General features: G+C 39.9%; 2 protein-coding genes across 2 annotated transcripts in view; one reads left to right on the plus strand and one right to left on the minus strand.

Annotated features, from left to right (window-relative positions):
• Positions 1–12,581, minus strand: part of acbd6 (acyl-CoA binding domain containing 6) — a 30,393-nt gene extending 17,812 nt beyond the window's left edge. The window contains exons 1-6 of the mRNA XM_075485348.1: positions 12,097–12,581; positions 11,814–11,878; positions 11,272–11,368; positions 6,815–6,891; positions 2,921–3,026; positions 686–775 (exon numbers count right to left, since the gene is read on the minus strand). Of these exons, the coding sequence (XP_075341463.1) occupies positions 686–775; positions 2,921–3,026; positions 6,815–6,891; positions 11,272–11,368; positions 11,814–11,878; positions 12,097–12,375 (714 nt within the window). The 5' untranslated portion in view covers positions 12,376–12,581. The remainder of the gene's footprint in view (positions 1–685; positions 776–2,920; positions 3,027–6,814; positions 6,892–11,271; positions 11,369–11,813; positions 11,879–12,096) is intronic.
• A 2,697-nt stretch (positions 12,582–15,278) lies between these two features.
• xpr1a (xenotropic and polytropic retrovirus receptor 1a) overlaps positions 15,279–27,732 on the plus strand; it is a 66,319-nt gene continuing 53,865 nt past the window's right edge. The window contains exons 1-2 of the mRNA XM_075485354.1: positions 15,279–15,706; positions 20,870–20,921. Of these exons, the coding sequence (XP_075341469.1) occupies positions 15,638–15,706; positions 20,870–20,921 (121 nt within the window). The 5' untranslated portion in view covers positions 15,279–15,637. The remainder of the gene's footprint in view (positions 15,707–20,869; positions 20,922–27,732) is intronic.

The following is a 27,732-nucleotide window of genomic DNA, read 5'->3' on the forward strand; positions in this document are numbered from 1 at the left end:
CCTTGCCTGCTGTCCACATGTGTCTACTATTGGAAATGCACGGTGCTACACGAAGAGGAGAACCCGACAATAACAACCGAGGACTGTTAAGCAGCTAAAATCTTATATTTACCAAGCATGAGCACAGGGCAACAGATTAAGTACAATTCTTTTCAAGCTTTTATAGTCTTTTGAAAATTTCCCAAATTTCCTCAAATTCCTTCTAAAATAACATAAAAATCACATGTGCATGAAAGTTATGCTCTTCCACCCCATTCTGGAGTAATGCTACTGTACCTTTTCTGGATAGATTACTATTACAAAGTAAGAGTAATTTGCAAAGTCTCAGAGGAATAGAAAACTCCTTTGACTGAATATCTGAAAAAGCTCAACCATAATGCTAAGGTTTCCTGTACAAATTCTAAATATATATATATATGTAATTGTTACCTTTAAAAGGTAAAAGGGATAAAGAAGAAACTAGGAGATATCCTGAAGGCTGAAGCTTAAGCAGCTGACTCCTTATTGAAAGTAACTTTAGATAGACATTTACATTACAGACATTTAATTAATAAGCAGCCACATCACATATTTACATCACATATTTTTTTCCTTCAAGTCTGCTGAAGACCTGCTTAATGAGAACAGTTACATTTCAGACTGAACAAGAAGTCTTCAGAAAAGGAAAAGGAAAAATGGAGCTCACCTGACTGTTGATGTCTGCTTTGTGCTGCAGTAAAACAGACACTAGCTCCTTGTGTCCTCGGTCACAGGCCCAGTGCAGGAGAGCGCGACCCTGCATAAACAAGCACGAGCACTACACTGTAAATACAAACTGAAAAGCATTAGTATGAATACACACAAGTAGCACAAACTACACGCAGAAGAAAAAACAAGCCCCACACATGAAGAACATCTTCCTCGTGGGCCTTTTCCAACTTAGCTTCATGCATAAAAAAGACAAAACAGATTTTAATCTGTGAAAATGACACATTCACAACCTCCAAACCTGAGCTCTATAACGACTTGCAGGCAGAGTTAGATACGTGGACTTGTGGGTGCATGTAACACCAGTCGGAGGCTGTAGCACAGGCCGAAGACTCCGGGACAAATTGCAGAATCCCGCACAGATTCTGTAAAGCCTGATTGATGGGGCCCGTGTGTACGCAAAACACGAGCTACCCCCTTCTCCCTCGAACAGACACCCACATACTCACACACTCCTCTCCTTAGGTCTAAGATCCTTGTTCTAATAAAACCACACAAGCTCATTTTTCAGTGAGGCCAATTAGGTAAAGCAAACTCTCCAAGTCCAATTCGGTTGCTTAAATCATATTGATCACCAAGGCTGCATGTTAAAATGGGTACTTATGATTCAGGCCAGAATACCAATAAGTTGGCCTCCATCCCTGTCTTTCTCTTCCAGGTGTTCTGCTGCTGACTGCTGGCCACATTTTCACTGCAGACCAGTTTCTTGATTCACATGAAGCACTGAACAAACTGAGTTGTAATACGAGCTTTTTGCATGCAGCGATCAACAAAACACTGAATGTGTTGCACAGAAAACTGAATCCTTGAAAACTGATACCATTAAGTCTATGCATACATATCGACATGCTTTATTCAAAGAGTAATTCTGCTTTAGTAAATTAATCTAGAACCAAATACATCAGCGTTGGGTTTATTCTTCCCAATCTCGAATAAAAGAGTTGCAATGAAGTTTTCAAAGGCCTGGAAATGTGAGCAACTTAATGGTTTTGGAGAAAGCAAAAATGATCATATTATTGATCATTACCATGTCAGGAATTCATCTTCCTCTAAGAACATTTCAAAGGGTTTTTAAAATATAAATACCTGAAATTTTAGTAAAGATTTTAAAAAGCAGAGGTCATTGTGTGAAGACCTGTGCTTTCTTATACATTTTTTTTAGTCTTTCTGAAACATTTTCTCACAGAGTACATAGTCTGTAATTATGTCATGTTGTTTTCTTCAACTTTAATCCTCGTCTTACCCTTTGTATGAAATTCTCTCTCTTTTTTTTCTACTTTTGTTTTATTGTTATTTAAATATAAAGCTAATGACAAACTGTGATTTGTTATTCGTGCTAAGAAATAGGTTTTAAATAATTTCTGAGTCTATCTGACCGAGAGAAGACAGCGACTTAGAAAACCGACTAGTTTACAAGTCTTTCCCCAATGTGTTTTGCGAATCTATTGCACACTTTAAAGTAGCACGTAACACATGTAGTGTTCTGGTCACAGACCCTTACACCAACTGATGGGACACAGGCTCCCTCTGCCTACCAATGATAAACTTCCCCACTGCCCTCTGCTGTTCAGTGAGCAGAGCTGCACCAGATAAGAAGTGAACAATGGCTGTGGACAGACAAAGCATTCTCAGCAGTGATCCCACAACCATCTGGCCTTTGACTGTGAACTCAGCAGCCGACTGCCTGTTTATATGAAGAACGGCTGAGATGAAAGAAAGGCGGGGAGCGAGCCATTTGGCCAGACTGATAATGAATCAAGGGCAGATGAATGGATTTCGGGGTCAATCGAGAAATCACCTCATGATGGTAATGACTGTTTCTGCAATTTCAGCCCTAAGCAGTGGTTCCCGTGTGTATGTGCGCGTGGCCACAGAAACAATTATGTAACAATTGCAAAAAGAGCCACACAATCTATCCCCCAGTGACCCACATTTTTATGATACGTCTTTGATCATTTTCAACCTGCCCTTCTGCACAAGGGGGTCAAAGCAAAGCAACGTGCCAGACTGCGGGTACAGATACTGCATTTAGCTAAAGAGCACTTCAACGACAGCATTAAGAACAAAAATTACAGTGTTGTCATGGTAATAATAAGTTAAAGAAACTCTAATCACAGCAACTGTCACACCCAAACCACCACAGCCTCACTTTACATTTTTCTTGGCACTGTACCTCTTCATCTTTAGTATTGACGTCCACTTTCTGGGAGCTGATGGCCTTGCTGATGTGGTCAATGTTATTTTCTCTGCAGTAGTCAAAGATGTTCTTATCCTCTTCCCTGAGAGCAATTCAGAAAAAAAAAAAAACCAGTAAGACAGAAGCACAGTCAGCCAACTTAATTTATTTAATGATTTATATGAAGCTCATTAATACCTGTGGCACTGTCTTAATGGGTTAAAGTGGCAGATTACTTTGCTTTTTGGTTTGACTTGGTGGGTTAGGTCTTTTTGTGCTGCTAATATTTTAGAAAATCAAACGGCTATAAACCATTAAAAATATTCATTTTCATAATTAGTGTCATAGTTGTGGTTTTGGCTTGCAACAGAAATCGTAGCCAAGAATTTCTGAAAACAAATTTGGTTGAACTGCCACTTTAACTCCGTTATAAGGGGACATAACAGAAATATATAATTAACAGATCAACATGTATCTTTTCTCGCCATCTCATACTAGAGCAGCAGCTACACGTGCCACATCCCTCGGGAACAGTGGCACACGCCACACACGCGACGACACCATCCCACCTCTAATTATATCTGTGTGTATCTAATCACCTCCTGGCATTGGGGACAGTAGTGAGTGCTGAGGGGGTGCAGTGAAGGTAGGAGGAGAGATGTTGGGTGAGGGGGGGAGGGCCAAAATCTCATTTAGAGCTTTACGCGTTCCCCTCCCTCTCACCCATCCCAGCCATTCAGATTAATTGAATTTAGTGTGCCATTGTCTGACAGAAACCCCGCAAACCCGACGCTTTTACTACTCCCACGCAGTCACTCAGCCATTCCCAAAGCCAAATCCCACAGTTCCTGTCTCTGAAGCCCACGTGCGCTGCCGCACTGGGCCCAACAAGTCCCAGAGCACACGGCTGCCTCCAGCCACACAGGAGCCAATGTTACAGGAGCCATTTCCCATGAAGACTGAGGGTGATGTTCAAAGCCCAAACTACTCATGAACATTCTCAGGGTTATTAGTTAAATAATTGCACACTGCTAGTGTACCAACCCTCTGCTAGCATGGTGAAACTAAGATTTGGTCACAAGAAGTCAAACACAAACTCATTTTATAGTCATTATTCACAGAGGATGGCGGCTGCTCTCAAACCCACAAAAAATCGTGCGGCTTGTTCTTAAAGATTTCTAAAAGTGTTCTCTCTAAAAGCTTGAAGAGAGGGAGACCTGAATTTGCCTTATTAAAATTCAGTCGTCATTTCGAGACTCATGCAAGCAGTACCGTTTTTCCTCTACACGATGCATGCGTGCATAAATCGGATGAATGAAAAACTTTCCTTATGCTATGAATCAAAATTAGAGACATGCAACATAAGTTCACAGAGCAGCCACTGAGACTTGAGCACCTAAGCAGACCAAACACTAGCTCTGGAAGGGGCATTCAGATCCAGAGGTGAATATTCATTTGGATGTAATTTTATGCAGCTAGCTGTCACTACTGTTTACAAATGACCTTACAAAAGGAAAATTACAATTGGCTTTCAGTTCTCAAATATAAATATCTGAAGCAGCTTGTAACAAGGATGCAAAATGGTAGTCAGTGGGTCTTGGTTAGGATGTGTAGTCAACACAACTTGTGATTCAAGAGACAGACAGATATGCAAAACACTATTTAGGGGAAATAAAAGTGTCTTGACATAAAAATCAAGACACTTTCATTTCACAGTGAGCACCCTGTTCCAAAACTGACACATAACAAGACAAAGAAAGTTCCATCTGTAATTTGTTCCTTGATATTCCTCTGCACTTCATTTCTTCAGCTTTTCACCTACATGCTCCATCTCCACCATTTCTCTTGTTTCTTCCCTCCCCTCCATCCTCTCATCAGCCCACGGTGAATTATGAATAACTCATTACGCTTTTATCACAGCCAGGTTATGTATGAGCGCATTCATTTACATACTCCTGATTACTGCTGCTATGTTTATTCATGAGGCTCTGTGCTGGACCACACCCGCTTCCTTGTCTGATGGCCACTGTGACCCCAAGTGTCCCTGATGTGTGGCCGCCATCCGTCTCACCCGGCAACTAATCAATAGGCCGGCTCATCAGTCTTTTGTTGATGGTGGGACAGGGTTGAAATGACTGATGCATGACATGTATGTATGTATAAAGCACAATCTCACACACACACACACACACAGGCACACACACTTGCTCACACACACCTTTAGCAGGTTCTTTAAGGGCTACATAAACACAAAGAAATCCCAAAAGAAAAGAAAGAAAAGAGGGAACATACAACCGAAACTTGTTGTGATGATCTTTTGTGGCACAGCGAGAACACACATGAATCCACAAATAAAAAACACACACGGGCTATAAACAAACAAATGATTAATGTGGGTCTTATAAACGACATGACATCAACAGCGCCGCAAAGCATGCTGGGAAGGTCACAGGCTACTCTGTCATCACTGGGGCACTGAGGGTTTTTGTAGTTGTGTAAATAGTGTGTGCGTGACAACGTTATGCGTTCACACATGTGTGTCCAGTCTGGTGTAGTGGCAGATATGTCCTTCATCCATCAGGCTTAACTGGTCACAGTGGTAGAGAATACTCATCTACCTGGTCTGAGCTTCACTGATCAACAGCATGGCCACACCATCCATCAAACACATACATACACCTACACAATCTCTCATCACATTCCCAGTAGGACCCTGGTCCGGGCTCTAAACGTGGCCGAGCTCCACCGAGGAGCGAGAAACAATGAGAACTCAAATAACTCAGGTTTGGCTTCCAGCAGAGAGTTTGGACAACAAAGCCTCCAGTGTTTATCGGAATCCTTTTTCAAGGTGGGTGAGAGAATTACAAATGTAGCATTCAAAGCCTTCTCAATCACACAGTGATCAGCTCAGTAGCCCAGGGATATTGCTAATCAATCCAGCTTTTGTCAATCCACACACACACACACACACACACACACACACACACACACACACACAAACACAAACACAAACACACACAGAGAGAGGGTGAGTGAGCAGTGCAATTAACTCAGTCTGGTTAACAGGTGCTTAGCTGTTTAATATGGAGTGTGTTTGTGTGTGAGGAAGAGGAAATTGAAATGCAGCAGAGCAGTGAGTGTGACTCTACTAGCAAGTTATGCATGGCTTTGGATAAAAATCGTTGGGATATTTGGCGAAAAGTGAATGCTCGCAGGTGTGTGTTTGGGCCATGTAAATGGCTTCCTTCTGACTGGTTTCCCTCTGGGCATTGTTGCTAACGGATATCACCAAGAGGATCCTCTTTCTGGAAAGCCTGCTGCACCCGGCTCGCTCTGCTGTGCCCTGCGTGTCTTCATCAACCCCCCTGAAATCTTCAAGTAATTAAAAAGGGAAGACTCTGGACGCTTCTTTCCGAGACCGTGCATACTAATCACATGCATCCATTTAGGAAGAAAACCTGCAGGATTCACACATCTCATTTTCCATCTTCCAAAAGAGTTCCTTTTGCATTGAAATGAAGATGAGGGTTTCTAAGCTTGAGTAAGTCTGCCAGGCAGAAGTAAATGGAAAATATATTTCATTAACATAAATCATAACTGTATGACGTTTCCAGGCCCTAACTGCAGTTATGGTCTGTTGAATATAATCATATACAGCATCACGATCAGTGGTTAACAATGCCAGCCTTACACTGAGTTGACCTAAGAATGAAATGAGAGGGGATTCAGAACTGGAGGAAAAAGGCTTTTACATCCTACTGCACCCTGTAGAAGTGAGATATTCCAGACGCTTTGCCATTTCTATAGAACTAGTGCATCTTTTCTCTGCACATCTGACATAATAGGCAAGTTGGGGTGTGTGGTTGTCAGTGTTAATTCTGATGTACATACCTTATCATCTCCTCCTGGTAAAGAGAACTGACTGCTGCTCCTCCGAAACCTGTTCTCCTTTCTGCTCCTCGTCTCTCCTGTGAGAACAATACAGTACTGAGAAAGAATGTTTTCAGGTTAAATGTAACATCTAACATGCAGATGAAGGATGCAATTCACCAACCTAGTGTGCGATGAGGACTCGTGTCAAACAACAACCCAGTCTACTGTGGCAGCCTATGAGCCTGTGCTGTATGGACAAAGGATTTGACCTCACTGTTTTGTCTAAACCCAATAAAAAGCGTTGGGCCCATGTTTCCTCCATGAATGGCTGTACCTATCGCCCCTAACCTATAGTCTTTCTCGTGTAATGCTCGACAAATTCCCATGTGGACTTTCAAAGCAACTCTCTGGGGCTTTGGGCATGACCTCATTGCTTAAAAATGACCCACAAAATGAATGCAAAGAGGATAAAATATGTTGTTCCTTAGTTTGTGACTCTTGGTAATCTTCTGTGTTTTCAAGGAATTCCATATTGCATTCAGCTCAACAAAGACTTTTATTACCCAGACTATTCTTTGCTAACCAACCTTGACTTACAAAAGAACTCACACAAATCTGATTTCAGAAAATGGGGAGAGTGGGGAGAACATGACAAGAGAAGCAAAACAACTGTGCATGCACTTTTGGGACAACCTAATTCACTTCAGAAACTCAGAATATTCGCTGATGCACTGTCCATGCTCTTCTGCGGTATAATGTAATATAAAGCCAGTGTCTGCTCAACAATTGAGAGGAACAGAGGTCAAATTGTGGCTATTATTCTCTCCCCTGCTTCTCTGTCTATGCAGTCCTACTTACACCATTTAACTCTTCTTCCAAAAGAATAGCTGCTGCCATGCTGTGGTGCTTTGTTAATGCTAATACAATCAGGTTCTTTTTTTGTGGTGGTGGTGGTGGTGGGGAATGTGCATTTGCTGGGCTCTTCCCTGGTATTGTGCAACTGTGGGCAGAGTCAGCGAGTATTGCTTGACGGAAATGTGTCAGGATCGGATATGTGGTTGACAGTGACGCTATTAAGAAGGAACACAAACGAGGAAGAAGAGCAAAGGAAAGGAAGGGACAAATGCAGAAAGAGTGCGATGGGGTCAACGAGTAGCAGATTAAAAGTAGCGCAGAGGTGGTAAACTAGTGCAAATGGAAAGAAAAAACATTTTGAGCAATCAAACGCAGTATAAAGTTACAAAAACAACTTCTGAAATATTTATTTTCAATTCTGTTTTGGAAGAAAAGCAGAATCTCTTTGGGGCAGCGCTTGATTCGTTTTCTATATTTGACATATTTTGTTAGCTGAAGTACATACCCCAGGTTTATGGAGTATCCCACAGTACGGGGACTCTGCACAGCCTGTTATGACTCACTTGTGTGGCCACGACTCATTCGGGTGCATTGTTGATGATAGTTGTTGTATCTATGACACTGCTTGCACAATTGTTAGGGCACTATTTGCATATAAAACTACATTAAAAAAAGTATTCCACAAAACATTGGTCTATTCTCACTTTTAGAGTAAGTGTAACAAATAAGTGAAAGAAAAGGACAAATAACATTCGAGTCTGACAGTTTCTAGCCTTTAACTAAACCAGCTGTCACAGTCTCCAAAAAGCCTTTTTAAAAGAGATGTATTATTATCTTACGCTGATATTTAAAAAGGACTAACAAGTCAGTAGTATTCAAGCAGGGTGAGGATGGGGTACAGCCTAACATCTAGTCATTTTAGAAACCTTTGCAAACAAGCCAGCCTATCAGGTGATTATGTCTGTGCATGTTCTGGAGCACTGATCTGAATAACGTGTTTATGAATGCTACAGACTACTTCTTGTACCATTTCTTTAAGTGTTTCCACAATAAACGGATAACTAATTTGGGAGCAGATGATCAGCCCATAGTCAACAGGAAAAAGTCCAACTAGCTTTTCCTTTATGATAGCAGCCCATACCAGTATCTGGAAGCTAACAGGTCCTTATAGCTTGAGTCTTTTGGAGTTACTTTGCATGTGTTTTTGCAACACTTGTTTGCTAAGCAAAGAAATGTATTTATCTGGTGTTACTGACAAAAAAAAGTAGGCTAACAATTTTAAGATTGCCGTGTCTGTCTGAAAGACATTTAACACTACTGACTTGTCAGCATTAGTTCAATCTCTTTTTGACCCAGTCTTTACCTGGAATAGTGATGCTAATCTATAAATTAGGAACACTTATAAAATAAGCCCTTAATCAATAAGCAACACTGCTCTTAATTACAGAAATGAATACAAGCTGTTAAAAAACTGAATGAGTATCCAGGTGTAATAAGATTAAAACACCAATTGTGCAAGAGCTTTGTCCAATATTAGAAATATCTGCCTTTGAAAACCCCTTATTATTTTTGAGGCATTTCACTTTGTATACTGTGTCATAACAGGGAGGAACTTACACCTTACATTAATATCACCACAAGCTTTTAAATAGTTACTCTCACTCATTCAAATTTATAGGTGAAAATCTCTGATCTAAAAAGGTGATAAAAAAACAACAACACATGCACAGTTCAGAGTGTATTTATGCACCTAAACGTGGCATTTCCGAAGTGTTTTAGTATTTAGTTTGTTTCCCCTTAGCTTGGAAAATTAGGAATGAGAGACTTTAAATGTCCTGTCATCACTGTACTGCTGCCACACAAATACCCAAACCTTACAGCACAATTTGCTATAAGTTCATTTTAAGTACTTTACTGAGCAAAAACAGCACCATAACTCCTGTAGAGGATAAGTTTCTCCGTGCGCTGAGCCAGCTGTCAGCGTCAACTGCCAGTTGAACTTAATGACACAAGTCCAGTTTCAGGGACTGCACCAACTGTCCAGAGAAAGCTTCAGGCAGCAGGCTTGCATAGCTGAGTTGAAAGAAAGAGACCATTCTTAGACGCTTATGAACAAGCCAAAAGTTCAAAAACTTGGTTCAAATAGTTCGCTTTATGCTAATCAGACATATGTAAGCAAGACTCCCCAGTGCATAACCCCCACAAAGAGGCACTGATTACGATTTGTTTAGCTGTAAGCAAAGTTGGTCATCTTACAGTCCCAGACATACTCAACAATAATGGATATCACTGCATATTGCGGACTTGTTAATCAACTTCATGAAGTGCACTGATAGATCCAAAAGCTGTCACTCGCAGAATGATAACTCAAAGCACGTATCTAAACTGTACAAGCACGTATAAAACCTTCAGTCAGCCTACCTCAGCTACTTAGAATATAGAATTTGTTTGGAAGAAATTTTACAGAAGGTTTCCAAACCATGCAGACAAAATTTAAAAGAAAAAATAAATAAATGAGCACAGATGCTCTGGAAATGTTTTCAAACAGCACGCAGACAGATTACAGAAAGCTACCTCGCAAATAAATGAATGAATTGATATGCATATATAAACCATCTTCACAAGGGTGGTCCCTGTTTGCAGAGCTGTGCGGCTGTTTTGAAGAGTGCTGTTTCTGCATTTTCTGACAGTACAGTATTTCACTTAAATGTATACAAACCACAGATGGGCTGCTTTTGGAGGAAACTGTGCAGTCATGTGCTGCAATGTTCTTAAAAATATATTTTCTTTTAAAACAGTATCCCACCATCAGCCTTGTTGAGTGCTGATAAAACAAATGTCGTTCTGAACATCATACGTGGCTATTCTTTTCTTGCTCCAATGATTATGCTTTTCCCAATTCCACAGACAGTACAACATTGTTGTTGTAACTATGGTTTGTGCTCCTGCCTCAAAGGACGGGCTTTCCAGGACAACACGACTCTCTTGACACAGTCGAACGATAAGACGCAGGAGTGGAAAGAAACGTGAGCAGCCATCAAACAAACTGGCAGCAATTCTTGAAGCGGTTTGCTGCATTATTGCTATCCCCCCAAAAAAAATTACTCGAGGAAAAAACTATGACTTTGTATTTTTCATGCTGCGTGTGCAGAAAAATTAGCCTTTGTAGGGTAAAACAAAAATAATAACAATGCAACGCTGACATCTACTGGCAGAGACAATGCACTACAGTCAACATGCACCACAATGGCAGATGGTTGTATATTTTCATCATCTTCATCTCAGTGTGGACCTCTTAACAGAAAGCCTGTTTTAATTACCATGACTTGCAGGGTGTGAGGTGTTAATCATTGAGCAACATTTTAATATCAAATAAAGTATGCATCAATGGCAAAACAGCAGCTGTTCATAGACAGACAACATTTTCTGTCTATGAACAGTGGCAAACCAAACAGACTTATGCAAGAGAACAGGCCACCAAAAATCCCTATTCTGGGTATATATACACACACACACATCCATGAGTTCAAATGATTCTCATTATGTGTTCTGTCAGAAAATCCAGAATAATATAAATGATCAGCTCTTAGTTCTAAAAAAGTAATAGAGTCTCTCTTTACCTTCGTGCTGCCTTCAGGGTCTAATACATTAACACAGGAAATGTATTCTTGCATTGCTTGCTCTGCCTCCATGTCTCCAAGCTGCTTCCAGGCTTGCCTGTGGTGACAACACAACCGTCATCACAATCAGTTGTACGTCAGAGGTGTACTGTTTTTTTTTTTAAAACTATACTAGGTACTGCAGTGAAAAGTATCTCAAAGCTGAAAAAGCACCCCAACATACTGGACCAAACACTGAGTCAAGGATTCCCATGAGAGCTCTCATTCAAAATCCAACAGCAACTTCACGAAGCTTGTAGGTTTTCTTTACACTGAATTTCTAGAAATATACTATTTAATATAATCTGCGGGGACATGTTAATTAAAAGTGTTTGAATTCTATTTTGTTGTTGTTTTTTTTCATGCAAGCCATCTTTCTGTCTGTCTGTCTCTCAAACACACAGATGCACTGTTTCCATTTACACAAACCGGTTACTGTATGGCCCAGTTCAACACGTGCAAGTTGTTTACTGTAATATCTTCTCAAAAGGTTGACCACATACCATTTCCTCTGTCCTTCGAAATCGAAGAAGCCAGGTTTTGATGTATTGCACTTTCCCACCTTGACCTGTGGCCCAAAAGAGAAATTATTTAGCTGGTGTCATATTTGTTGAGTTGAAAAGACGAACTGAAACTTACAGCTATGGGCCAGACTCATCTTTACCCACAGAAAACAGTCAATGTTGAAGATCCAAAGTATGTGGTTGACATCTAATCTGAAGCCACATGGTTCCAGTGCTTAAATCCGACCGAGACGTCCATTGTGTCATTTAATCCCACACTCACCTGTTTGTAGCGGGCGTACAGATAGAGCAGCTGGTCCCTGCTGGCCGTCTGAATCAAATCTTTGACACGGTCAGCTGCAGACTCAAACTCCCGCTCCAGCTCATCTCCCTCCAGTCGGTCCCCCATCTCCATGGCGCTGCAGTCAAATTTATCTAAACCCAAGTCTGAGTCCGAGTCCGAGCCCGCTCCTCCGAGAGGTTCCCCAGTGTCGGGCCGGGCTGGATCCGTACCCGAGCCCGTCGCAGTGTCCGGAGAGGACGACGGTGAACCAGAAGCCATTGTTATTGTCTTAATGTGCCGCCCCGGACGACGAGAACCGTAGATCCGCGTGAGAAACGTTAAAGCGAGCGTAGAGTAGCTGTGAAATATAAATGTTAAAAAGATATTTCCGCGTTTTTAATCCGTTTTCTCTGAGATTCCGCGACAGTCGGATTTATTTCTACCGTTGGTCCATCTCTGGTACTGTCGAGTAAAATCGCCGGCCTCGCTTATTCCCAGCAAGAATAGTTCCGGCGGTTCCACTTCTGTGAGAGGCTGTGCCGCGTGTCGCTGGTAAGGCTCAATAATCCCTTCGGAAAAATAAATGAGAAAAAAAATCTAAAATCATATTGTCACTATACAAAAGCATGTGTCTTTTAAAGTTACATTATCAACATTAAAAGAAAAAAAAATAGCTTTTGTTGTTTTGATGAACGCGAAAGCGTCTTTTTGTTGGTTTGTTTTTAAGATTTAACGTTCAGTAGTTCTCAGCTAAATTAACTTGGAGTCAACTTACTGATACTTTGTATTGAAAAAGAGATTTTGATGATTTTTAAATGTCTTGAAATGTAAATTGTTTTTGATTTACCATGTAAAATTGCTATAAAGTTACATTTTGTGTGCACTCAAGAACACAGGGGAACTTGTTTTGGGCATGAACTGCCTCGTTTGTATGACACGTCATTTGCTGAATTAATTTTGCTTCCATGAGTGTCATCAACTAGATACAGTGATCAGATTTAAATGAAAAAAAATCGCATTTTTAAAATAGAAATGCAACTAAAGTTTGTGAAAGTTTTGTGGTGTTGGCACTTGGAATGACGCTTTTCGCACAACATAGCGGTATAACGCGTTACTTCAGTCTGTCCAGCAGAGGCTACTATTGACACAAGGATGATATATTTTGTTGCAGAAAGGGGCGCTGAGCACCTGCCCCCGTCAGGGTTTGATCAGATTACTTTAAAAGTTTGCTCAATTGCTCAAAAACAACGACACGGTTAGTTGGAATTGGATCGCAAAAAGGCAATCTGATAGGATTTATTTTGAATTCCTTAGAATTAAAACATTGGTACTTCTAAGAGAAAGAAAAGGAAAGAAAAAAAAGAATGGACACACCACCAAAAATAAACTACCAAATTTTGATTTCTACAATGAAAAATTGAATTTTTTACATCGTTTGCATATAGATCTTGTTCAGTTTGTCAAATAAAATTCCTTATAAATACAGCGCTAGTGCATAGAGGTTTTTATGTATTCTACAAGTGGGGTGGTGACTTATGTGCAAGTTTTTGCTGCTTTCAAGCAAATAAGACATGAGGGACTCTTATCTTACACAAACGGGGCTCTTTTAAATTTTTTAGATCTTTATAACATCTATCACTTTGACCAAAACATTCAGGGATAAATATTTAGCTACAGGTGTACTTACGAGGGTAAAAAAAATAAGGCTTTGTCTCATCTGCTTCACATGTGAAATAAGAAATTTGAACAGCTAAAAGATGTTGTTGTTTTTTTTTACCTCACATTGAGTAATGTCAAATTATTTGGCAGTTACTGTGCTTATGATCCTCATTTATTTGACCCAAATTGACCCACATTTTGCCCTTGGTGAGTGTTTATTCTTCAGCCTGTGTCCAGTATTGCTTCTCTTAAGTTTCTGTCGCTACATTTCAAATATGTAATCAGGTAATTCTTGATAATATTATTAAAATCACAACACATTTTTTAACATGTGATCTCAGCTGATCATGCACAGTTAGCCTCCTTTTTGCGCTCATATAAAATGATCTTCTTTGCATATAATTAGCTACTTCCAACCCAGTCAAAAGGAAAACATGCTGCTAGCATAAGCCTGGTTTCAATTGTATGTTTTTGCTCACAAGGTTCTGCAAATTAAACAAAAATGGATTCAGTAATGGAATCATAGTTGACCATAAGTTTGATCAGACCAGTCTATAAATTGCATTGAAACGTGTCTGATTTCACCTTCATTGCAGCATTGCTAATGGCATATGCCATACATCTATGGAACTTTGGAGTATATGGGCAGCATAATGACTACATTTGAAAAGAAGACATAAGTAGCGATAGCCTATTATTGTGTTCTTGGGAAACTTTGTTATTCAGACCAAAAGCCATGAACAATGACTCACATGAAGAATCCAGTTTGTTGTCCCACTTACAGATCAGTCTGGACTAAGCACATTGTCTGTTTATTCATAATAAGACTGTCTATCATTAGCAGAACAAAGGCAGAACGAAGACAGAGGGTTGGGCATGATTTAAAATAAATCTGTCTTAATATGGTTTTGAATCCTAGTAAGCATCTTTTTAAGTAAGCTTACTAATGTACAGTACTTATATACAATTCTTATTCAGAGGATAATATTTGAAAGAGAAGTGTACTTCTTCTTTTTCTACATTTATCTGAAAGCTGTACCAGTTGCCAAACAGCAGATTACACTTATTACTCGACATATTGTTTAATACATGATATAAAGTTAAATGAGTTGTTTTACAATTAAATGATCAACCTGTCAATATAAATTGAGTGAAATCATCTTTGCTGGAGTGATTTTAGCTACAATATCTTAATCCCAACTAAATACTTAATGGATCGGTTATAGCCTAATAATCCGACACTGACAGAATCCATCCCGGTGCATGGGGCTATTTTGATTATTTGAATGCATTTGGCTGACAGTACTTTCACAGAGGTTTGAAATGTGGTACTATGTGGTATCTACAGAGGAGTGCAACTCTCTTTCCGTCTTTATTTGCAGACGCACAACAAAAAGCTCCTCAGACAGCGATATTGGTGATAAAGAACTGTGAGAAAGCAAAAATAAGGTGCGGGTATCTGGATGCACTGCCAACAGTTTTCAGGAGGTCCCAACAGCGCCCGGTGCCACTGCGCGCTCTGCTGACGCAACCACGTCAGTGTGGTTCATTGCATGGCGGACCGCAATGTCCCCAGAACTGCCCAGGGAGGGACCGAGCAAAGTCACTGAGCTACTCTCCTATTTTGCCGTCCGACCACCTGTTTAAGAGAAGCAACTGCCACTGCCATCCCTTCCATGAAATAGTATGTGGGACGCAACCTGCTCGGAGTGCACTGTGCGGGACGAGCCAGAAGTGGAGTGAAAAGGAGCGGAGAGTGCCGGGCTGACGCACCGCATGTTGAGGCAGCAAGTTCCCCTGACAGAACAAAAGTCGCATCGACGGAGAAGGGACAGCCGCTTTCGGATTTAACAGCTTTTTAAGGGACACTTGTTCCGGCAAAATGAAATTCGCGGAGCATCTGTCGTCCCATATCACCCCAGAGTGGAGGAAACAGTATCTACAATATGAGGTAAAGTGGAATTTATCTTAAATCTTATTTAAAAGAAATGCCAGGTGGATGTGGACACATGCGAAAATTGATCCTAATTTCAGGTGTCTGAGGAACTGAAAGATAATAGTCATTAACAACTGTACTTACGGCTAGACTTAATACGATGTTTAGAATATGTATTTTCAGTTTAAACATAGCCTTCTCTTGAGAGCAATAAACGACTGGAAAGATAAGGGATGCCCTATTGTTTATGAAGGGGGATTGACTGCGGTTGTTAAGAGCCAAAGGGAGCATTCAGTGTTTTTAACTGGTGTTTGCAGAAATTCCTTACATATTGGAAAAATGAGCCGAGGACATTTTACCAATTCATAAGGACATAATATGAACATTTTTCCGAGCACTATCAATAATTCATTATTAAGATGTAGTGCGTGTTTTACTTTTTCACATTTTCGTCACAAATCAAACATACTTGTCTTCAATGTCATTTGCTTTTAACATATATTTATATTTTTCTGTGTGTTGAATTTCCACTTTAGTCTCATAATCATGTTATTCAGGTTGTGTACATACCAGAGGGGGAATACATATATATCTATAAATATATAATATTCTGCGGTCGTAATATAAACATATTTTTTTCTTTTTTGTCTTTGACAAAACACACGGGCATATCAAATATAATTTGTCCCAACATTTTCTACATTTCTAATTTTTATTTTTATTTTTTTCAAACAGCTGCACACATAAAATTTCTAGAATATCATGTAGTGGTTATTGACATTTTGTCCATTTTTCCTCCTTCAAGACTTCATGTCACACATGCCCGTACTGTCAGGTTTGGGATGTCTTTAGATTTAGTGGTTGATCTTTGTTTGTACACATGTTCTTTGTTGGGTGGTGTGCAGTACTTTAGGAGTATTTTGCTTTCACATCCCACCTCAGGTGGCTCTGCACAGAGAGCTTTAGTGCAGATGCGCTACTCAGTTCCATTTGGCTCTATGAATTATAGACAAAGACCCTGTTCTCTGCAACCTTCACCCCAGACCCAACAAAAACCCACTGCACTTGTTTTTTTTGTTTTTTTTTGGAAACATGCTCTAGATATCAACACTCAGTTGAAAATTTGCTACAGCAGGCATTGGAATCTCTCTTTATATGAATGATATGTTGTCATAGTAATATAATGAAAGCACCCCCAATCATCACAATTGAAGTGGAAAAGATTTTAAGGAGATCTTTAGCAAGCACAGAGGGAATAGAGGTTATTTCTTAAGCTTCTTTGTTTGAAATGGTTATTAATGTACACAAATAGGCTTTTTGGTGTCTTTTATATGTACACACTATAGCACACTGAGCCCAGGGACAGATGCATGGCCATACCAGCCATTTTACACCTCCAGTCGACGACACCGCACTCACTGACCTGAGATGGATGATGATAGATTTTCTCTGTCAGTTGTATTTGAGTTTGTTATTCTGAAGCGTTTAGAATTTGGATTGATAGTTTTATAGCTTTTTGTACTAGATATGCCCGTCATTTATATACATACAGATAAAGCGGTGTTAATTGGGTTAAGGATAATTAATAGGCTTTATCAAGACTGTATGTGCCCCAGAAATACTGTGGTCAATGTTAACCGATGGCTGTCGATCATATATCAATTACAGATGTGTAGTTCACGGAGTCAAAGTCAGTATGTCAAAATGTTTTGCCATCAATCCCAGCATCTTCAAAGACATTTTCAGAGAGTTGTTCTCCTGTCCATACACTTTGCATTCTATCTCAAATCTGAATTATACATAAGGTGTTGGACACGGATGTGTGTATGTGTGTGTGTGCGCAACTGCACGAACCTTCAGTCTTTGTCTAACCTAAACACCACGAAGTCCAGAGTAGGAGGGGCAGGTAGACGGCTCATGTCTATCAATTATGGGCATCTTATTTGAGAATGCGGTGCTGCCTGATAGTCTGTACATCAGACCAACATAAAGTAACTAGATAAAGTGAGTCTTCTTCAGTGAGGTAATAAACATACAAGAATGTCATTCTGAATAAAGCAAAGTAAAATATTTTATATATGCATTAATCAAACATTTATACAGCCCTCCATATATTCATGTATTCCCATGCAGCCGACATGCTGTAATTGCTGTATTTTAATTCAGTAGCAAATACTAAATTACATGCTTATGATGCTAACCGCATCGGTCATTTTACCAATAATCCATGCAGGAGGCAGTGAGACTTGCACAGCAAATGTATATTTGACATGTACAATATTACAGCTGCCCTCATCCAAATTGAATGTGGTTTGAAGTGGCCTTCTTCAATTTGTGCGGTAGTTGTATCAAGGAACATACTGCCCAGTTTTCAGTCTTCCATTTTTAGAGCATCCTATTGTGTGGAAAACTGTGTGCCCTCTATTTAGATTGGTCTGGCAGTTTCTATGCAGATGAGAGGGTGCCCGTTCCAGCAAATGCAGGTTCTGCTTAGCGAGACACCTCATTTGAATCTGGAGGCATTGACGAGGCGATTGAGTGATCGAATAATTAGGTGTGCGCTTTATCCTGTGGGATTATAGTTATAGACCTTTATGCTAAACAGTTGTTTTACATGGAGGTGTGTGTTTCCTGCATCTTCACAGGCTAACCACAAAAAGCAGCAGATGTAGATTGATATGAGGATTAATTGACTGTAAATGTAATAGTTACAGAACTATTCTATAAATCTGAGTAACAACTTTTGGATTTTTCTGTCAGCTACTTACATTTTCTGCAGGCAGCATGTACAATGTATGCAGACAGTCAGTGTGTGGCGTATATGACTGTGTTGAACATTACAGGTAAGAAGAAAGGAAACAAGAAATAGAGATTGAGGTGTGTGTGTTTGTGAGTGGGAGGGAGAACAAGGCCACTTGTGCATTTACCTCTTCAGTCTAACATCTCGCTTAAGCTATGTGAAGGATGAGAGTGCATGTGGAGACTCACATTTTCAATTCTAAGTGTCAAATTCATGCGTTGTCTTAAAGTTAACATGGGAGTGATTTTAGTAACTAATTTTTGTTTGTTCAAAGGTCAAGTACTGTTAGCTTCTCTGTTTGTTAATTAATCTGAGTAAGCAGTTGTCTAGATGTTTTAATGATTAACGGGGAACTGTACATTTAATGTACAAAACTACCAACATAATGTGTATTTTGTGCAACAAGAGTATGATGCATCAGCAATATGCTACATATGAATGTTATGTATACAACAGGCATGGCATGGTAACTGCTGAGAGCTCCCTTTCTATACCTCCCTCCTCCCTTCCATCCTCACCTCATCGTTCCTCCCCCACTGGGAGGACATCTGGTCCCTTACCAGACCTGCCCTCTGCAACCCTCCTCCCCTTCTTTCAGCCTAACCTCTCCTATCCTCTCTACTCCTCTTCATGTTGGGATCCACTTAGACACAGAGCTGCAGATTCAAGTGATCTATCTCTGTTTCACACTAATAACGGACAATGTGCCATCTCCTCTTGCACATGATTTGATCTGACCACGTAGCACAAAGTTATGTTGATTAGAGGCCACTCAACACGAAGTGGTATTTTAAGGATTTAGTTCTAAAGAAAACAGTCATTGAGCCGGGCACTCTGCAGGGTAATTTCAGTTTAACTTGAGTGTGCACTATCATCACATACATGGATGATCATCCAAACTGAGGGCCACGTTTGGCTTTGCTCAGCTACAGGTTCACAAAAGATAACTATCAACTCTGTAGGTTTAAATCAGTTCCCTAAAGAGCCACATTGCCCCTCTCTCCTGTCCCAGCCATCACCATGGCAATGCAGCAAACCCCCCCCCCCCCCCCCCGTCTATTTAAATCTGAATTTATATCTCCAACCTATTAGTTGACTGAAGGCTATTAGTTAGTAGCCAGGTATTGGAAGACTCAAGTGCTCCTAGTCCCATGTGAACTTTATCAGAAAAAAACCCCAGAGAACTTATATAACAAATGTTTGCCTCTTGGAGAAGGCTCTATTGTATGTGATTTACACAGGAGCTTTGTATCAAGTATCACCAAGCTGATACTAATGCACTTTCTCTCTGAGTGGTCTACACCCACACACTGGACTCCCCACAGTGCTGCTTCACTACCTTATTGCACAACAAACGGGTACAATAAGGACCTGAACACAGATAGGAGCACGTTCAGCTTGTGATATTTCACTGACTGCACAAGCTATGATTACACACAGTCCGTTTGGACTCTACATACACACGTATCAGTTGGGTGTTATAAAGGGCAGAGAATTTCAACTATTTTTTTAAAGCCATTATAAAGATCTCATATTGCAGATAAACACCTCAGTATTAACACTGCAGCCATCACCATGTTGTATCTCTCAGTTTGTCAGTCTGCTTCTTAATCCATAATTTTCTCTTTTAATTGGAAGGATTAATAATGTGAAGTTGCAGCATCACAGGACAGAGCAGTGCGTGGGTAGAGCCCACAGAGGACAAGAAGCAAAGAGTATATTACAGACTTCATCATGTTTTATTTACACCACACAGGGCAAGATGGATTTGATTCCCTACTTATTCAAAATGATGACTGTTTTCTTTTTCTTTTTCTTATTGTCTTTAATAATAGTAATTGAACAAATTCATCCTATCGAAGAGTGATTAAAGAGTGTTTACCTGCTTTATTCATACATTGTCTCACTTGATTATATTTTGGACTGCTTCCCAGGGAGTTGGCTGGCTAAACTGAGCAAGAAGTCTGGAGCAAATGTTGCAGACATTTACGCTCTCATAAGCAGCTCCTCTGGAAGACGTCTAGAAATTAGAAACGTACAGTTGATGACGTGTGTAATTTAAATATATAGAGTAAATATTTAGTTTCTAGTACTTAGTATTCTTTAATGTTTTTACTTTTAAACCATTTTCATACTTAAATATGAATTCAGATAAGATGTAAAGAGATCCAGTTTAGACAGAAGTATTCAACTGGTCATCCGGATCGCCCCAGTTTTACTCAATGCATGTATAAATTTCTCTATTTGCAAAATCAGATGTCCCTGAGAACATGGCTATCCATGCAAAAGTGAGTCTCTTGCTTCGTCTGGTCTTTTGTGTTTGTTGGATCAGAATTTGCAGACTGTGATTTTTTTTCTTTCTCTCATTTCATCACCAGGCGTTCAAGGACATGCTGTATGCTGCCCAGGACCAAGCTCCATCCATTGAAGGTAAGGAAACACACTGTTGGAGTTAACAAACCCAGACAAACAGACTGACAGAACCACCCTCAGACACACTTATGTGCCCTGTGCCCCGTGTTTGGGCATCCCCAGAATAACAACCCTTCATCTGCTAAAAATAGGTAGAAATCATTGCTGACTTGTTAACTCTCTCCACAGTTTCTGTCTCAACAACACCAAAGCCAATTTCGATATCATTACCCTTTACGATTTGTGGTAACTTGCTTAAAGTCACAGTTAAAACTACAAGGGGTGTCGAGTAGCAGTTTTGCATGCATTGGGATTTGACCTCTGTCCAGTTTATATTTTGTACAAAGTTATTTCAAGTATGAATATTAAAACAACATCAGTTGTTAGAGCAGTGAAGTGCTAGCCACCATGACATAAGAGGACTAAAATTCAATTCAGTGCTGATGGTTTCTATGAACACAGCAGAGATAAAAACGGCCACTGGCTATAATTACTCTGGCATTAGACTGCAAGAGCTGTGTAATGAAGGAAAGAATTCAAACCATTTGTTTTCATTTCAGATAGCCATTTGTGGAGGGTAACAGGTTTCTTTAGTTGCAGGGTTGAGGGGAACTTTTCGTTGCTGTGACATGCACCACCTCCCTGACTGTGAGAGTGTGTCATGGTATCCAAGAAAAAATAGGACTTGACCTATATATGGGTGCACAAAAGTAACCATGCTTGCATGTCTGTTTTTTTTCTGATTGTGTGTGCTTGTGCCCAAACAAGTGCCTGTATCGTGAGAGATCTTTCAATATTGTGCAACAGGCCCCTCAGACTGCAGCTCCCGGAGCTCAGTTCCAGCTGAGTGGACTTGATGTGGATGGCAGTATGATATGACTCTCTCTATGACCAATAAAGATGCAACACACCCTCATAACAGAGCTGTTTTGCGTGAAAGCTTCTAAGAGTCGGCTCAGAATGAATTTGTTGACTCCATTTTTGACTGCAGTCAGTGTGACTCTTAGGATGTGTGATGCAAATTTCTCTGTGAAATGTGATTTATCTGTACTATTATTATTATTATTATTAGCACATAAGAGCTTATGCCCTCCCCTTCCCCTAATAGTTTATCTCGTACTTTTATAGAACACACTTGTTGTTTAGTAAGATATAAACTGTCTTTCCTTTGAGAAGTGTCTCCAGTGGCTGTTGGGCAAGCTCTGTTCAGATGAACAGACGATGATGATAGATTATTTCCTGTCTGAGGTCTGAGCTGTACTCATAGGTCATTGCTCCGTCTCTGTCAGCTTGTTGCAAAATAGGAGACTATGTGCTATGAAAAGAGATGTAATCAATCAATCAGTTGAAAATCATCCTCTGCCATTCATCTGGTATCACTGTAACATTTCAAAGCTTCCCACTCAATCAAATTGATTTGTCGTCGTATCACACTTTTGCACAGTATCCGTGTGCATAGAAATCAGTGTCAGCAGTGATACTGTGTTCTGTTTTGTGTTCAGTGGTGGAAAAAGTATTCACATATTTTGCTTAAAAGTAGCAATGATTATCCTATATGAGCAACAGTCCTACTGTCCAAAACCTTACTAAAGTAAACCGATATAAGTTATTGAATAGGTTCTGTCAGTGTTTTTGCTTTATGCTTTACTACTGGATGATTTTTAGTGATGCATTAACATGCAAGCTGCATTCAATGAAGGGGATTTGGGTTATTGTATTAAGATTCAGTGTATTTCATTTTGTCATGATAGGCTTTAAAATCCTTATCTGCTGTAATGTGACTAGTAACACCAGCCGTTAGATGTGTGGTGGCATAAGATGCACATTTACTCATGAAACATGATGGAGAAAATGTACCCAGCTTGTGTTAGACATCAAGATTCTGTTTGATGTATCAGACAGTTGTCTGTTGTGTCGGTTTTACTGGAAGAGAAGGAGGCTGTAATAAAAACAGCAGCACAGACAAATAGCGTTATTGAGCTTCTCTTGTGGCTTGATTTGTTGACTTCTCATAAGACAAACAAGATCAGCAGGGGTTATAAAATCCAAGTTTACTGCAGCAGTTTCTTTTCACATCTGCTGAACCCAAACCACCAAACCTGATTAGTTTTAAACTGAAGCAAAATGATATTGGAAATAGAAGTAGACTGCATTATTAGTTATTTGTCATTATTCCTAACCTTTGTAGAAAAGGTCCTCCACACAGCAAGTGGCGGAGGTACGACTATGAACAATAGTATCCCTGCTTCTGCTTGATTTTGTAACCATTAAACCCCCGTTTATACAATCATTTATTTGTTAATGGAATGACAGGGTGGTCTCAGAATACAGAGTAGAGATTAGTGTAATGGAAAAGAGAACCTCCTCACATTAAACATGTGTACATTGAGATATACAGGGAGGTGCAAATTAAAGAAGAAACATTTGAGAGCTTTTTAAAGTGTTAAGCTATCACACGCCGCCAGCAGAGCTTCATCATTTCATCACATTCCTAGCACTTCCACTATCATACTGGAGTAGGAATTAACACAAGCTGGGAAACCAAAAGTTTTTAGTAATGGCTTAATTAATTATTCATTAATCTTCAATAAAACTCATTGATTGCAGCTTTTAAACACTTAATACACAGTGCTGTGCCAAAAAGCATTACCAACTAATATGATCTTTGTGTGAAAGACCAGCTATGAAGATTCAAATCAGGGGTGTTCTTTTCTCTCTCTTTTCTCCTGCCTCAGTCTTTACAAAAAGCAACATTTTGGTATTCAGAAGATGTATCCTTTGCCTCAGGGAGACAGTTTACTGAATTATAACTACTTGCTCACCCACTCTGTTTCCTCACTGGCCACCCTGCTGCACCTGATAGAGATGTGTAGTAGATAGGATGAATACTAAACCGGCAGCATCTCAAAGCCTTTATCCGCACCTCTCTGTTGTTGTTAGATTGTAAGACTGTGACTACAAATGACAAATAAAAGGGGATATATTCGTAACGTTTAAAGTTTGATCTCCCCATAAATGTTGAAATGCCTCTCATTCTGTTTTCTGGGATGATGTGCTTGTTTGACTTTAGTTTAAACAGATTACACGGTCATCACATCCACAGCAAAGAGCCTATGTGGGAATGTGTCACAGAAAATTTACTTATTTCAGAACAACACTCAATCATTTCATTTAAATACGATATATTCACAGTAATTAAGAGATTGTATTGCAAACAGACATCACTACACATGCATAGGAAGGTGGCTGAGGCCCTCCACATGACCTTTCACCCCTCGTCCTTTGTCAATGTTCACGCCGGTCCTCACTGGGCCATGCATAAGTATGATTAAAACATGGCTGTTCATGTAATGTGGTGAGCCAGTGGAAAACAGCAAAGAACAGCTGGTTCCCCCTGTTCCAGTCATTAGAATGAGTTATGTCACAGTCTAATTCAATTAGCCTGCTGATTATTACAGGGATGTAAAAACAATGACCCCAGATAATAAACGCAGCTTTAACAGGAATCTGGGTTTTGTTAGTGTATGTCATACTGTTTCCAGTAATATGCACATACTCTATATGCCCAGATTTATATAATGAAATATTTTTCATAATCCAGAAAGTCATTCATATCGTGTTTCATTCATTCAGTGTGTCCTTCCACTACCCTGTCAATTACGAATCTATTACTGTGATGGTATCTGTGCAAGAATGGGTTGGGGGGTAGCTGTGGGAATATGGTAGTGAGAGTGAGCCGGGGCCTCCTTGCTGTATCATAAACACAGATAAGGTCTGAGGAGGACAAGGCACATTATTGACTTCTAGCTCAGGAAAGGAGGGGAAGTCTATTTCTTTTGAACCGCAGGTTCTTGATTACAGAGATGACTGTAATACCGACCAACTACACTGTCTGGATTTCTTTCGTATGTTACAGTTCAGTCTACTTTAATATAGTGATGTTCCCTCCTCAGCAATGTTCACTATATTGTCAGTACTGTCCTGTGCCTGTGCTGTCGGCCATTAGAGCCCACCTTTCATGTTTTCTGCAGCCTGATAAGAAATGGTATAAAAGCAGTGGTGTGAAAATGTGATTCTTGCAGTGCTTCTTTGTACGGGTTACTTTTTTTCTTTTTGATCAGCTATAAATGTAATTGGAATTGAAAACTTTATGTAGCCTCACATTTCTAGCTCTAGTCTGCTTGATTGTGTTGGGCCAGGTTGTTTGCTTTTATTAAACACATCTTGACCTACTAAACCTACTCTATAAATAAAAAAAAAAACGTATTTTTTTTTCCCCAAATCATGTTTAAATCAGTCCTTTATCTCATAATGAGTTTTTTCACTAACCGTCAAAGAGCCATTCATATCACAACTAACAAAGTTACAGCATTATGTATCAAATTTAAAGAAATGCTATGTCTGTGTACATTGAGAAAGCTTGTTTTTTCTTTGCTTATTGTGAATTATTTAATACTTGGGTATCAGCACAGGTATCAGGCATACATTATGTGTGCTTGTTTACATGCAGGTTTTCATCTGTGACATGAGGAAATTGAACATACAGACTTTAATGTTACACAGAAATTTTAAATGATCTTGTATCTCTGGCTTGCCAGCCAGACAGACAGTTTATGTGTTACATAGGGAAAAAAAGAATGAAATAACAGATCACAAAAAAATCAGCCCTTCATATAGACTAATGGAAGTATGAATGGATTGACTGAATTACTGATTCAGTCTGCCAGCCTCAAAACCAGATGTTCAATGTTCCATTGTGGGCACCTGTACCAACAAAGCCTTCTGCACTCCATCATGCACACTTTTGTTCTATTGTCTCCCATGAATAATGTTGTCCACGTCCATTTGAATTTTTATAGCTTTGCCAACAGACCAACAAACGTGACATCAAAACTGAACTTTGCTGCTCTTCCTCAGCTTTGCTCCATCAGCTCAACCTCTGCATGCTTTATCCTGTTCAGGATCACATAGGGAAGGACTCTCAACCATAATTAGGCAAAAAGGGGGTCAAACAGAGATACTTGGAACCATACACACTCTGTCAATAAATGAACTAACATTCTTGTCTTTGTAGTGTGGGAGGAGGCGGGAGCACTCAACCAGCAGGCTTGAACCCAGAAACCTTTCGCTGTGATCATGGCTTCATCTTATCGCCAATCACTCTCTAATGAATATTTTGTTTTAATTTTGTGTTCCTAATCTGCATAATCAAAGCAGCATGATGGATCAGAGCCACAAATTATCTCAACGTCACCTTGTAGTGAAGGAGTGTTCTGATTGCATTGTTGTCCATGCGGCTTTCGCGCCCGCCATTTTGTCTGCTGTTGTCAACAGCCATGATGAGAGGTTGGCTGAAAAGCTGCTAGCCTACAGAGCTGATTGTCATTCTGCTTGCGTATATGTTTGAACAGCAGCTGTTATTACTGTTCTTGTTCACTGCTGGAGACTTCTCTTGTCCCCTGTGTAAATCATTATTTCAAGCATTTTTGAGAATGGTTTATTTTGGATTAATTTGAAATATGTCAAATAAAAAGAATGTAATGCTTTGTATAAGTTTGAGGCGTTTTAAGGTTTAAATTTCCAGGCATCATGCAATACCTTTAGAAAGATCTGACACAAATTGGTCACAGATTTATCCTGCAGCATGAGGAAGAGTCCAGCCTTACACTGCAGGCTCACAAAGAAATCAAAAATCCTGCAACACATAGTTAATGTAATTAAGTCATTCTGGGATTATAAGAAGAGATGGATGGCATTGGGATCACTTAAACTTTTCCAAAATGATTAGAAAAACTTGCATACCAAATTGAAAAACTGTACAGTGCAGCTAAATAGGCAAAGGGCCCTTCAGGACTCTACGGTTTATAAATAAATGAATACATACACATTTTCAGTCTTCTTGTCACAGCAGCTCTGAGATGCATGCATATCAGACACAACAGACATCCCTCTGTGTGGCGACAGAGACAAATCCTGAAGGATGGCAGGGGGTCAGGCAGAGTGGTAGAAGCAATGGAATGGAAGAGAGACAGATGGACATGTGGACAGCCAGGTAGACAGGCTGGGGGTTCAGCAGGACCGCACTATGGCAGCCAGGGTCTCCCACCCGCCTACATTATTGATGGGCTCTTTGACAAGCTGCTGCTCATGCTCACTTCCAAGCACTAATTGCTGGGTTTTTGTGGGGGGTTGTTTCCTTATTTAGTCCATAATCTCGGTGCTGCCTGAGTAAATATGATAGAAACTTAAGGGGAGTTCCTTGTTTAATCCTTGTTTGTAATTTTTCCAGCTGCATACACCTAGTATCGTGAGACGTTCAGAATAACCAGAAATGTTTTTAAGATCTTTAAAGTATTTTAACAGGGGAGTTTTTCAGCAGTTGTGCCCCTCATCAGATATACATTTTGTTTCACTCATACAGGTTTAGCTTTCAGAGTGAATGTCATAAAAACATGTAGGGGGGACATGGTTTTGGAATTTATAGATTGATCCTTTAATGAGGTTTCTGAGGGTATTAGTGGGGAGGGAAGCAGTTGAATCAGGGTCAATACAGATGTAGGATTGCTATCCCAAGGTCAGGGACTAATCGAAGTGAGGTAATGAGTAATGAAAATGATCAAGGATAAGTGGATGAAGAGTGGAATGAAGAAAGAGGAAAACTCTCTACTTTTTTGTTTGCTGTTATGATTAAAAAACAGTAAAGGACATGGAATGATTCAGGAAAAAAGTGGCAAATGGGATCGTCAGTGACCAATGTGGAAAAGGAAATTATAGAAACTGTGTGTGAGAGAGATCCTTCAGGCAGCAGACAGGCAAACAGACAGAGTGG

This window comes from Odontesthes bonariensis, chromosome 15 (genome assembly GCF_027942865.1).
Source record: "Odontesthes bonariensis isolate fOdoBon6 chromosome 15, fOdoBon6.hap1, whole genome shotgun sequence".
NCBI classification, from domain to species: Eukaryota; Metazoa; Chordata; class Actinopteri; order Atheriniformes; family Atherinopsidae; genus Odontesthes; species Odontesthes bonariensis.